The 14,561-nt window shown below is 42.4% G+C and overlaps 1 protein-coding gene across 4 annotated transcripts in view; it reads right to left on the reverse strand.

Moving 5' to 3' along the window:
- The window catches only part of PPP1R9A (protein phosphatase 1 regulatory subunit 9A), a 778,883-nt gene that overhangs the window by 68,269 nt on the left and 696,053 nt on the right, over positions 1-14,561 (reverse strand). For 2 of the 4 annotated variants that reach the window (XM_078663734.1, XM_078663732.1), the window contains 3 exons: positions 11,849-12,047; positions 8,973-9,092; positions 726-749 (listed from right to left, as the gene is read on the reverse strand). In XM_078663734.1, the coding sequence (XP_078519860.1) occupies positions 726-749; positions 8,973-9,092; positions 11,849-12,047 (343 nt within the window). The remainder of the gene's footprint in view (positions 1-725; positions 750-8,972; positions 9,093-11,848; positions 12,048-14,561) is intronic. The other 2 variants (XM_078663735.1, XM_078663733.1) reach the window with 1 other exon arrangement.

Raw genomic sequence — 14,561 nt, forward strand, 5'->3', positions numbered from 1 at the left:
TTTTTTTCCTTTATGTACAAATGTATACATTGTTTGATATATAAAAGCAATATTGGAAATACAGTCGGTTGTCTCGTTGCTAGCCTTTCTTTCTGACGTTACAGTAACCCTTAACCATTGCGATTGTGCATATCATTATGAAGATAGTTTCTCATTGTCCCGCAGGAACCGTTGTTTCTGTCACAAACTAATTACCCTGGTTCCTAGCGAGTAGGGTCTCCCTTGTTTTTGTTCTCTCCTTCTGGATATGTCATCCAAGTTTATCTCCAAGAAGCTTACTCCCCTTCTCATGTACTCTACCATTCCCACTCAGACTCTTCCCAATCGCAGGAGCTTTATTCCACAATTTCATCATCCTTCCTTGACCTACATTTTTCTCCTCCACCACAGCTACTACACATTGGCAGGTCCCCTCTCTCTTCCTCTGCAAACTGAATGAGGCATATTCATGTGTGCTGGAATTCTTCTCTAGAAAGGCTTAATGCTAAAGTTGACAATTTTCAAGAGACAATATCAAGATTTCATAAATGGAAGACTTTTTTGCGCCTCAATTCATATTTCCATATTTTCACGAAGTATAGTCAAATAAAGGTGTGGCATCCACTGAGCCCAGGATTGAAATTAACTTGAATGCTGTGGGTTACTTAAAAGGTAATTCAGCAAAGTACAATTTTTGACACAATGATGTTACAAGCACACACTGTAGTTTCTTCTAATTGCCTCACCTCATCATCTATCATATCCAGGCTCTGTGTCAGGCAGCAATAAGAAAATTGACAAAAAATATTATAGAATGAATAAACAAGTATAACAATTACAACAAGCTAGAATGGAATATAGAATATGAAGCAAAAGTTTTCAAAATGATAATATCTATCTTTTTATTGGAGAAAATTACATCATAAGCCAACATGAATTTAACAGTCAGTTATGCTTATTCATAAGACGAAATATTTGCTTTCAACATACCATCTTTTATCACTTTTAGAACATTCAAAGAGTTTGTTCATTAGCAGAAACCTTAATTATTGGGTGGAAATATAATAAATGAATGTAAAATCTGACAATAGAAGCCATTGTCATTCAGGTCTTTAAAAATAGAGGGGAAAGTGCCAGTTAATCTAAAACAGATAGATAGTCAATGGTTGGATAGCCTTCTGCCTATACCCCAGTCACACCACACTGGGTTGATATGAATAGTAATCACAAAATGTTTAACAGTATCTCTATCAATACACCCAGATGGATTTTGTCTAGGTCCGGGTTGTCTGACACTTGTCCAAGCAAAACACTGCAATAGTGGATTTTCAGGACATCCACATAAGATAATGTCCACGTTCAAATGGAACTAATTTTATAGGAACTGGTTATTCTGAAATTTGGCCTTGATCCTGCTTTAGAAGTTGTAATTTTCTAAAAGGCTTGAATATCATGAATTGCAACAGTTTTAACAGAGAAAAAGAAGGAATTAAAAATGTGTATAATAATGAGAGCCAGGGTGCAAAACACTCCTCAGTAGCCAGCTGCTAGTGCTATTAAATGAAGTGAGCTGAATATCAAGATAGAGTAGTCCTGAGTCCACCTCATGCCACCTTAATCCACTAGTAAACACTCCCCGCTTTTTCTTCCTCCTTGTTTCTCACTTGTGTGTTTTTCCCTCACTTGCTCTCAGGAAATGTTGGATGAGGAAAAATTAGTGACAGTACCCAAAAATGAGAACCGCTGGGCCCCTCAGGCAACCACATGGCTCGAATTAAGCACTGACAAAAGCCTGTCCTGAGTGTGTGATACCTATGTAGTAGTTGTAGACCCAAGAAGAGACAGACACAAAAAGCACATACGATCCCACCAGCCCACCACAGCTGCATATATTCCTGAGTGTTGTATATCAGAATACTGTACACAGAAAAATACAAAAATAGTCTGACATATATTAACTGCAATGGGTTGACATTTTTATGGCTTGGAAGTTAAGTGCCGCTGTGGTGGATGGCACACCTACAGTGCCATCCACTACAGTGGCATTTCAAACATGGATACAGTGCAACCCTGCGTAGCCTAACTGTTCAATTGTGAAACATGCAGTGCAGCACCCTAATGTAGGAAGTGTAGCCCACAAGACCGGGTTGATAGTAGTTTAAAGTGTGACAGATAAAAGTTAATATTACCATGCCCAACTGTGGCAAACCTACTTGCACTTTGTTAAAAAACAGAATGAAGATGAAAAAACTATTGATTCTAGTTGAAGAAAGGGATGAACCAGAAAATAATTAATTCATTATTATTAATAGTTATTAAAAATGAAGATGAAAAAACTATAGATTCTAGTTGAAGAAATGGATGAACCAGAAAATAATTAATTCATTATTATTAATAGTTATTAAAAATCCAATGTAATGGTGAAGTTGGATTTTAATACATATTAAAGAAAAGTAACTTTTAGAAAGTTATCCTTTACCTGCCTGAGTTTTCAGAAGGCTAATTAGCATTAGTCTCTGCAAACTCTCAGTCTGTGCTTTTACTTGAAGGAGGTGTGAAATTCCTCCCAGGAGTTACACAACAGGTTGACCTAAAGATGCAAGATAACTCCACTGAGGCCTGCAGAATTTTCAGGGTGAGGTTTTTAGGCATACTGTTGACATCACAGTGTCAAATCCTGAAACATATCTGTTTGAGTCACAAGTAACTCTTTGGTGCACTTACAAGGAAGAAGACAGGATGCCAGAACAATTCTTGTGTATCCCCTGTCTGTGTGCTGTAAGGCCCTGCCTTAGCCTTACCAGACTTCTGTTTCCTAGTTTGTTTTCGGTATATGGCCTGTTTCGAACTGGATTTCAGTGTTAGATGTGGAAGTGTGCAAGTGAGTTCCACAGTGCCCTCACCTACATACCCACAACACTCAAAGCCCAAGTTTGGTGTCGCTGAAGTCTTTTGCCATCTTGACAATACCTTGACACATGGCATTTTGGGCCTGTTTGAAGTAAGGCACACAGGAACTACTGACAAAGTGGGTAGGGTTGCCCCTAGGATGTTTTACCCCATTGGTTGGGGAGTGCACTGGAGTCATACCACCTACCAGCTATCACCAGGCACAAATGTGATAGACCAATGAGCTTATCAGAACACTTTCTGGACCTGCGGAAGAGCAAAATCGTAATAAACCTGCTATCTGTGTTCTGAGACCTGCGCTCTCCTGTACCCAGGACGAAAGAAGTGGATTACAAGGGACAATCAGCTGGCCTCCTGGGTGGCTTCCAGGATGCAACAAGCTTCAAGAGGCCTTTTATCTAAAGTGCACACCTGGCCAATAGCAACTTGACCTGGACTGGAGTTTGCTGTTGGCTTCTACTGTGAAACCCTGAGCATCTCTAAATACCTCCCATTAGGTCCTGGGGCCTTAGAAGTGGTGTCCTGTGGTTGTTTGAGCACCAGAATAAAGAGTGGAAACTTTGGGAAATGGCTCCATCTCAGTTGGCCTTGAATTGGGCCTGGGTCCCGGTCTACCCCAACCATTCACTATCATTGGTGCTTTGTGTTTTTGGTTCTATTTTATTTTTACTTAAAACAAAAACTTCATTACTCCGGTTCCTCTTATTGGATATTTGTCATTTTTGTATCATTTTGTTCATCAAATCATTCTCTATTTTTAATTATCTTTTTTATTGCTTAGTGTTATGAGTTTATTACTGTTTTGTACTGCATAAATCATTACACATTGCTCTTAATTAAATTATATCCGTCAGCTCTGTGACAATGCTACCAGGGGATTGATTTTAGGTTCATTTAGTGACTTTGAGGTTTCATCCTAACACAAGTTGTGACTATGTTTGGAGGTGGGCTGACACCCACCCCTAATAATAATAACATTGCTTACATTCATCCTGGACAATGATGGACTCCCACACATGAAGCTGCTTCCCCTTTTTAGAAAGCTTTCAGGGCCTGCAGGAAGAAGTCTGTGTTTGAGGCTAAATTTGGGCCTTTTTGTGCATCAGAATAAAAGAAATCAATGGCAATATAGCTCAAAAGAGAAAGGGGAAGCTAGTGGGCATTTATTGACTGCATTATCACACGCAGAGATGATTCTCAGTTCAGTCAGATAAAGCCAACACAATCTACATGCAACTGACTTCACACAAGTGTCTACAGTATATTACATTGCAACAGTGCTATTTCTGGAGACCACCCTGGAAAGCATTCAGGTGACATTTGGGGAGGTTTCAAGAGTAAAAGAATAGTTTAAAGAATGTGTACTTGGTTTAAAGCATTTTTGAGCCATCAATCAATGTGTAGTCAATGACAGGTTATTCACAAGAACAACACCCAAACAATACCCAGGTTTCAGATTTCTTTAACGGCAGCTTTGGGTGATTACAAGGCACTTGGGGCCAGATGCATGTAGGTAAGTTTTGCGACTACCAAACAGCAAATTTTTGCAATTCGCTATTTGTTAATTGCAAAACATCAATGTACGAAAGTGTGCTTCACACTTTCTGTGACTCTCAGTGGGTTCCAAAGAGACCTACCTCATTATTATTCATGAGGTCAGCAGACCACCATGTCTGTGATTCCTTTTCAATAAAGCAACTTTTGTTTTTTAAATGCAGCTTGTTTTTCTTAAAGGAAAATGGGATGCATTTCAAAAAGAAAGATTAAAAAGTATTCTCTGCATTTTTTATGAGCAGGCAGTGGTCCATGAATATGGCATTGTGAACTAAAAATTATTATTTGAAGTTGCAAATAAATCTGCAAATTGGGCCGTTTGCGACCTCAAAAAAGCTTTGTACATCTGGTCTCTGACGTCCTGTCCGCAATTACGTGATTGTTGTAGAGTCTCTGTTTCTGTACTATTTTAGTATGGTCTGGGAAAAGCATGACAATTAATGAGTCATAGGTCATATATCTTTTGTTCTGCTCCATATGTAGGATTGCATCTCTGTCTCTGTAATCAAGGAATCAAGCAATGAAGGGGTGCAGAAGGGTCCCTGGCGAGGTCTTTGTTCCATGATCTGTGAGCCCAAGCTATGGCAAAACACAGTCATAAGCAGTGGCATAACACAGGCCCCGCAGCCCCCCTTCTACGGGGGGCCCGAGCTGCAGGGGGTCCCATCAGCACAGAACTCTGGCCTGAGAGCTCCGGGATTAAATCCAGAGCGGGGGCCCTCCGTGTACCTTGCAGGTGGGCCCACTAAAATTCCGTTACGCCACTAAGTCCTTTGTTGTCACCAGTGAGATTAGATAATTTTCTAGGAGCTTTGTTGGAGCAAACACTTCATTATCTCCAACCAGGTTGGTTTAGTAACTTTGCTTCTACAGCTCTGACTGTTGGAGTGAGCTGCTGGCCCTTACTATTGAGGTGTTAACCATGTTCCACTAGTTCTGAAACTCTTCCTTTCAACTTTGGATCTGTAGCATTCCTCAAATGTTGCTATGATAGTGCCACATTCTCCCCCACTTTGACAATTTTGTTTGCTAGTGTAGCTTTCATGTAACTGACACCAGTGGGTGCAGGTTCAGCTGCTGGAGCGCTCTTAGTTCCTTTATTACATATTTTCATAGACCCCTCCCCTTCAGGGTCTGCAGAGGATCTAGGGGACTTTTTAATCTTTCTCTGGACCTGCACGTGCTCAGTTTTATCCTTCACCATCTTTTCTTCCATAGCCGCACCAGCTTTGGGTGCCAAGGGCCTCAGTATTGCTCATTTCTCTTTAATGGGATGGTACCAGTTCAGAGCATGTGGCTAAGTATCCCACTTCTTCCTGTGCTTTTTGCTCTCATATAGCCAGGAATGTCTGGTCTGTGCCCTCCCCTCACCACCTCCAATTTGCTACTTGGCATAGTATTGGTCTGTAGGCCCCACTGTCACTTTTCTCATGGCCAAGTGCTGCAGAGCCTCCACTTGTCACTATGCTATTTCTTCTGTTGGGTCAGCTTAATAGGGATTTCTGAGTGTTGATCTACTGGGTGCTAGACCCTCTTCTCCTCCAACTGTTTGATGTGAGTGATGTTTGTCTCATTTGAGTGGGTGGAGTAGTTAGTTAAGCAAATGGTATCTTGCCATCAACTCTCCTTCGAGATAAAATCTCCCTGCATGCCTAACTCACCCTTTACTCTTTACCACAGTCTGTGACTTCTGCCCTGCGCCAGGTCTCTATGAGAGATCCTGGCAGCCGGCACCTCAGTATGATCCATCCACCACTCAAGTCTAGCTTCCTGCAGGTGCCTCACTCTTGGTTGTTTGGGCTGCGATCTTCTCTCCCTCTTCAGGACGCTATGACTTTCTGCTCATCTGCTCATCTGTCACTGATCTTCAAGGGCCTCCGCTGGATGTAGGTAACACTTCACTTGGGCCCCAATGGTGAATTGTAATCCCTGGGTTGATTCACAGTGACATTTCAAGCAAGCTGGTGCAGGAGATGGTTATTTGCCCAATGAGCCACTGTCAATATTTGATATTTGATATTTATTGTCATTTGTAAAGCGCTGGCTTTCGCTCCGGAGGGAGCATCTTGGCGCTGAGCACACAGAAAGTCGTCTATGGGGAGCATGGATCAAATGGCTGCGAGAACTGAAGAGTCGGACTGAGTATAAATCCAAGTTTTCAGGGATTTCCTAAATAGGCTTTCGGAGGGGGCGTGCCTCAGGCTGGGGGGAAGGCGGTTCCATGCCTTGGCCGCCAAAAAAGAAAAGGTCTTTCCACCCTTGGATTTTAATTTTATACGGGGTTCAGAGATGAGGTTGGCGCCCGATGACCTCAAACAGCGAGTTGGATTATAGCTCTGGAAGCGCTTAATCAGGTAGGATGGACCCAAGCACCTGTTAGCTTTAAATACAGTGACTAAGAGCTTGAAAAGGATTCTCTTGTGGAGTGGCAGCCAGTGGAGGGCGTTGAGGGCTGCAGAGGCCGAGGACCTGCGGGGGAGTTTCAGAACAAGCCTGGCTGCTGCATTTTGGACAGTTTGTAGCTTTTTCAGAGAGGACTTCTTGATACCTGCCAGGAGGCCGTTACAATAATCCAGCCGGGAGAGGACAAGCGCCACCGCGACTGATTTCCTGGCACTGATAGGCAGAAAATTAAAAAATTTCTTTAATTGCCTGATCAGACTGAAACAGCGCCCTGCGGTAATGCGCACATGTTCATCGAAGCTGAGGGAAGCATCAAATTGAACACCCAAGTTGCGTGCTGAGGCTACCGCGCTCGGTGGTGCTTCGGAATTATGAGGCCACCAGTCTTTGGGGGAAAAGAATGTGCCTTTACCGAGGGGAATTATTTCTGTTTTGGCGCTGTTGCATTTTAAATGGTGCAGGTTGAGCCAAGAAAAGACTTCTGACAGACAGTTTTGGAAGTTGATGGCAGCATCCGGGAGTCTTTTATCAATAGTGACGACAAGTTGGGTGTCATCAGCGTAGGATGTCACGAGGATCCCATGTGATTCAATCAACGCAAGAAGGGGGGCCATATACACGTTAAAAAAGAGGGGGCTCAGGATGGAACCCTGTGGTACCCCTGAGGTGATGGATCGTTCACCGGAAACAAAGGGGCCTAAGGAGATCGATTGAGAGCGATTGGATAGAAATGATGTAATCCAAGTAAGTGCGGAGCCCGAGACACCGATCTCACGCATCCTATTAATTAGAATAGTGTGTGAGATGGTGTCGAAGGCCGCGGTTAAGTCGAGCAGGATGAGGACGGCCTGCCTGCCCTCATCCTGCAAGAACTTGATGGTATCAGACAACTCAATCAAAGCGGTCTCTGTGGAATGGCCGGAACGAAAACCGGATTGCTGCGGGTGTAAGATGCATTGATTTTCCACAAAATTCTTTAATTCCTCGTGGACTAGTTGCTCGGTAATTTTGCCTAGTGCAGGGAGGAGTGAGATTGGGCGCATATTGGACAAATCAGTAGGGGATTTATTTTGCTTTTTCATGAGGGGCTTGACTGTGGCCTTCTTCCACTCAATAGGAACAATACCGGAGTCAAGGGATTCGTTCACAATCGCATTGATTAGAGGGTTGACGGACTCAATGAGGTGGTGCAAGATGACTGGGGGGCAGGAATCTGTGGGTGCACCTGATTTACAGGCTAGTATGGCTTTGTGCGTTTGCAGTAGGGAGACTGCTGTAAATTGGTTTAGTGAGGGAGGGATCCATACCTCAGGTAGCAGAATTCTTAATGGATTAATGGCGACTTCGGTGGCAGCTCTACAATCTTGCATCAGCCATCTTTACCTATCAGCCATGCACCCACCACCTACCACCTCAAGGGCAAAGCTGGGCATTTTGTGGTGATAGTCTGATGACCAGCAATTACTTGTAATGTCTCTGTAAAATGGCTGCAGTCAATACTGTTTTATGAGCTACAACCTAGACACACCCTTTCTGGGTCAGGTACTTTGAGTACTTCCATTATGCATCAGGCCAATGTTGGGGGTATTTTGAGATTTCTACGCCCTTCAGTATAAACATTTAACAAGTGCTATTGAGAAAGCAGGCATTTTGAAATTCTCACTCCAACCCCTAGGACTCTTTGGTCTTGTAGTTTATGTGTGAGCACTTGTAATGCCAATAGCTTGCCCTTTTAGAGCTAAAAACTATTGGTTTCAACAGCTGTTGTTTTTGAGTGTGCTCTACAATTTGAAAAGGATAGCTGTCGTCGTATGTAGACAATTCATTTCACTGATAAAGGTGTGATTCGTTATCTGAAACGTAATACTTTTTTTTATTTGGGCCTGACAATAATTCAGATTTCTGCATAATTCTGAACTAAGTAAAAATATTCTACTGTCTAGGTATTGAGTACTGAGGGATGAACGGATATTCAAGGCATTTTATTTTCTGTTGAAACTCAAGCTTATAGGCTTTTACTTCAGCTTTGTGTGCTTTATTAAAGCTGAATTACATTTCTTTTATTTTCTTCAAACTATCAGTGAGTACTTTAAAGAGTGTATCTTGCATGATTAAGAATGTCTTACCTCATCGGATGAGAGTGCAATGGAATTAGAGCGCCCCGAGGCTTTGGGTTCAGCTCCTCCGCCACTGACCTCAGCTGAGCTTGTGCTGCTTGGACTGAAGTCATCACTGAGTGTGAGGACCTACAAGAAGAAAAAATTGTACCATTCGGTAAACAGATATAAAAAGTATGATGTTGAATTTGGGCTAGGTCAGTAGGATCGATGCCAGCATACTAACTCATGGCAGATAAGAAGCACCATTCCTATCTTAATCTAGTCGTGCTCAGACATGCTGTACCAGTGCTTTCTTTGTCACTGCTATGGTGCAGTAACCTAATACCACTCAATTGCCAACCTCTTATTATTGACTCAGCAAAATCGCTGGGAATAACTCTGGGCAGAAATGCAAAAACACATCAGCACCTCTACAAAAGGAGCACATTTTCAGATAAACACCTTAAGAAGGCTGAAACCATTCCTTCCTACAAATGACTTCAAACTGGCAGTTCAAGCACTAGTAATCCCAAGAGTGGAATATGGGAGTGTCTCTCTTTGCGGTCTTCCCACATTAACAACGGCCCCTCTAAGAGCTTCAATAAACACAGCTGCTAGACTCATCACAGGCTCCAAAAGAAACTGTCACATATCCCCTGACCTTAGAGCCCTCAACTGGCTACTTTTCGAGGCCAGAATTCAACTAAAGATCGCATGCATGAGGCACAAGACGATACATCACAACACTCCTTCTTGTGGGAATAGATCCTGCAGGAGCTCCAGTAATCTTCTACTGAAACCACAACGATTTGCCAAGAAGAAAACATACAACCGGACCTTGTCAGGGATGGCTCCCAGGATTTGGAATGCTCTGCCCCCAGAAACTAGACAAAATCCTTCCACTGAATCTTTCAAAAAAGAGGTGAAATCTCTTCTCATGGCCAAATTTACATGAACTATGTATATAACTTGTAATATGATTGCTAGTTCTTTACTAAATGCTAGTTTGTATTATACACACCTATATTTTTCTATGCTTGTTTCTGTTTCTTACATCTCCCCTGTAAAGCGCTCTGATACCTTTAAGGGTCTTGTTTGCACTATACAACACCTTTAGATTAAAAAATAAATAAATACATTGAAAAAAGGGGTGGATTCGTAACACCTTGCACCCTGTGGCTGTCACACTGTGCATGGTTCTACAGGGGGTCACTTGGTTATCCCCACGGGCCTCAACTGGAGGCATCAGGATGAAGAGGGGCCTGCTAGATGCACCCAAAGTCAGTTTTCGACAACCTTTTCGTCTCGGATGGTCTGAGTCGGAACGGCTGTCCAAATCCGACATCGTAAAACGTTGGTCGGAAACGCGGTCCATAGAGCTTTTCGATTCAGCTTCGACCGACTCGGAGTTTCCAAATGCCTGTCAGAACCGATTGGGAATGACTGAATGATTACCTTTCCATCAAAATTGGTCGCTCGGAAATGTTTCCGACCGACCAATAATGATGAGTTCCGACACGGTTTAGGAAAATCCGAATGCCGTTTGGAGCCTTTCCAACCGACATCGTAATCAGGCCCTTAGGATTTATGTTTACGTTTTCTGTCTTCCTACTTATCTGTTTGCATTTCTACCAATCTATAATTAGATTTCCCTATCAATTTGCTTGCCTACTTGTGCACCTGTCTATCAGTATGTATCTTTCTTTGTTCACAAGTCTAGGAATCAGTCTGCCTTTCTACCCTAACGCCTGAAATATGGTCTGTCTAACTTTCTAACTCTTTGCCTGTTACGCCTATCGGCCTGCTTGGGGGCCAGCAACTCGGAGACTCCTTTAATCTTCCCACTCACCCATCCATTCCTCTTTCTATTTATATCCGCCGGCGCATTGCCACTAATTCTACTGAAATAAATATGCGAGGAGGTCATAGACAACAAAGGAGCGGTCTTGCAATAAAAATATGACGGCACAAGAGAACACTCATTTTTGCTGCCTACACTTTAAAACAATTCCCACTTCATATATATATATATCATATACAATTTGTAGACTAGTAAATAAGAGAAAAAACAAGTAAATATTTTTTAATTGGATCACTTCATCTCATGCCTGAATAAAATGTGTTTTTGTGTCATTTATAACTGTATGAACATTTATAGTAACCCAAACTGGAGCACAGCAAAATGGACAACTGAACACACTAAAAACATAAGGAGATTTGAGTAAGTAAATACTGTACCAAACGATATGGAAAGTGAAATAGTGATGACCAGAAAAGGGAGCGCTATGAGGAAGAAACAGCACACAGATGAAAATGAGTTAGAACACACATGAAGGTTATAGACCCTTTGTTACTCCACTCCCCGAAAGCTATGGTGAACAAGCGCGTGCCGACAGCAAGCTGCATGCGTACTAGGGGAGTGTACATGCAGGTGTTAGACTGCAGAAAGATGTCTTGAAACGTGTACCAAGGTTACATAACATTGGTAACAGTCATAGGTTTGTAAATATTATGCAAACAGGGTCCAATTTGTGAATTTGCTGATCACTGCTTGTGCAATAATGTCTCTTATTTTATTGTTTTATTGTGTTAGGACATATCTGAATTGTGTTTTGAGAGAGAGGACTTGATATGTAAAATGATCACTAAAATAAAATGCCAATAAGCCAGCCATGCCTCTCCTTCTGCTTTACTGAGTCAAACACTCCCTATGTGCTACATGCTGAATATGTCTGTATTGATTAGAAAAGCAGAAGAGTGAGAGAAAAAGATAACAATATGTATTAAAGAAAAAGAACAATTAAACAGGAGCAATTTATATGTCAACCAATGTTGCAATCAGACGGGAATATAATTGAACAGCCTTGAAATCGTGCATGGTTAACCCTTTTGTCTGTTTCTACCTTGGGCCGCCTTTTATTGGTGTTGAGGTTGTCCGAGGAGTGGTCCGTGGAGCTGGCTGATGAAGGCAGGTTGCTGGACGAATCGGACCCCTTGCCGCTCTCTCCGAGGAAGGCGAAGGGTAGGCAAGAAGTGTGGGATGCTGCGGGCTCCTTGGCAGGAGGGTTACTCGCCGCATTATCCAGGGTGTCCCTCGAGGTCCTTTTCAGAGGAAAGCAAGAATCTGCGTTAGAGGGTGCAATGATTGGGTTGTATGATGATACAACGCATGCCTTTGATACGCATTTTTTACCGTGCATTTTTTTACCGCGAAAATGCATTTCAAATGCATTCCAATTCCACGCAGTGATTTTATATTTTAAAACAATGTATTTGAGGGGGAGACCCCCGCCCGACCCCAACTTACCTTAAATGCGTGGTATTGGTATGCGTTTTAAATGCATATTCGCGGTAAAAATATACATGCTAAAAAATGCGAGGTAAAGTCTTAACAAGGTAAAAACCTCGCTGTAAAGGCTGTTTCCCCAGTGGATTGTCTCAGGATGTTTAGTGACACTGGAAATCGAAAAATGCTCAAATAAATTGAAGGGAAATCAGAATTTAAAACAGTTCATCAAGAATCGTGCATTTTCATGGTTCCCTTCCATACCTGATCCCTCTTCTCTCTATTTTCTAAATTACATTTAGCATGTTTCTACATAATTAGGATCCCGCATCTCTTGATGAAAAAGCAGATAACACTAAAAAAGTGATGACATTTTGGACACAAAGTATGGACCACACCGTTTTTTTTATTTTTTTTTAATCTTTTCATTTAAAGAGAAAGTACACACAGTTCACCTATTTAAAAATAGCAATACAATACAAAGAGTGTGACCTATAAAGAACATATACCAGTTTGTGTAGGGTCGCATTCACGGCGGTTTTTGTGAGGCAAGGTAGTTGTCCAGGGAAAGCCACATCTCATTGCTGCGTCCAACTTGTGGTGTTTGGTTTTTCGTTATTTTGTCTGCTCCCGTTAGGAAGGTGACCCAGTTGAACCATACTTTGAAAGTGGCCCTCCCTGTATCTTTCCAGTTAGACAGTATTGTCTTGGTTGCCGCCGTGAGGAGCAGGTCAATGAGGCTCCTGTCATTGGCAGATTAGATCTGCGGTGCCGTGAATGCGTGCACTATGCTGAGGAGATCTATTTTTGGAGTGTACCCAGTTACAGTGTGGATGAACTCTGTTACTTTCCCCCAGAAGTTTTTGACTTTGGGGCAGTGGACTATTATGTGTTCTAGGTCCCCTCTCTGTTTCTGACAGTTCCAGCTTAAGTCGTTGTCAGTTAGACCGACCGCTGCTATGCGCGCTGGGGTCCAGTGCGCCCTGTGTAGGAGCCAGAATTTCCTTCGCGCTAATGTTGAGGTGACTTTGTGCCTGCTTGCCGAGGCCCAGAGGAGGGCCTTTTCTTTCTCGCTAAAACGCCCCTCGTTTAGTGTCTCCCAGTGATCCATGACTTTCTGGTTCAAAGTTGTTGTTTTTGCCCTAAGTAATTTGTAGAGGTGTGATGTTTGGTGTCCGAGTTTATTGAGATTTGACATGTATTGGTGTATTGTTGGCACCTCTTTGCTTAGTTTTGCTCTAGTGATGGCCGCTTTGAGTTTGAGGAAGTTATATAGTTCTATGTCCGGGAGGTCGTGCCCCTTTTGTAGGCTGGAGAAGGTGGCAGCAGACCATTGTTCCTCTAGTTGGTATGGGGTGTGGATACCACGCCGGTGCCAGGGGGTTATGTTAAGTACGCTGTTCTTGTATTTAATTTTTGTGTTGAACCAGATGGATTCGTGTTTTTTATACTTTTCTCCATTCTTTTGTCTACTTGCGGGAGGGCCTTTTTGGTGTTTCTGAGGATTATGTTAGTGGCTGCCAGATGTTTGTTAGCCGTGAGGAGGGCCGCCGGGTTTATGCCTCCCATCAGAGCTATCTCTAGTTCCAGCCAGGCTGGTGTGTAACCCTGTTCCTGCGTGAGCCAGTATATGCCTTGCCTGGCCAGGCAGGCTGTTTGGAAAGTCTTAAAGTTTGTGACGTTAAGTCCTCCTAGATCCTTGCTGAGCCTGAGTTTCTGGAGGCTGATCCTTGCTTTTTTGCCCCTCCAGAGGAACGAGTTTATCATTGTGTTCAGTTTTTTGTGGAATTCTTCCGTGACTATCAGTGGCAGCATACTCAGCAGGTAGTTGACCATCGGAGTTAGCATCAATTTCACAATATCCGGCTAAAGATAGCAGAGTCACAGACTCGTTCATCAGTGCTACCGCTCAGGTCAAAGAGATTTACAGGCTGGGGCAGCAGATGTGTTATGCAATTTACACATGTTAAAGCAGTCACATTTATCAATCAACTGTCAGATTTAAATTTAAATATTTAGAAATCAAATTATATTGTCCCCTGACATCTGCTTTGCATGGAATGTTTTATTTTGTAAACTTAAACAGAATTTCTCCCAACAAACAAAGATGGTAATTTCCATGAAAAACACTTTTGTGTCCTGAAATGTCAGTTTTCAAATTTTAATACATTTATGTTTGCCACTCAAACATCATTTTGCCATCTTCATGAAGTGTCCTACTGCTATGTGTACCACTGCCATATATATATATAAAGTTACCATATATATGTACATTTTAATGTATCACCATCTCACACCATGTAAGGCCCCATTATGCTATGAATTAGCAT

Source organism: Lissotriton helveticus, chromosome 10 (assembly GCF_964261635.1).
Source record: "Lissotriton helveticus chromosome 10, aLisHel1.1, whole genome shotgun sequence".
Classification (NCBI taxonomy): Eukaryota; Metazoa; Chordata; class Amphibia; order Caudata; family Salamandridae; genus Lissotriton; species Lissotriton helveticus.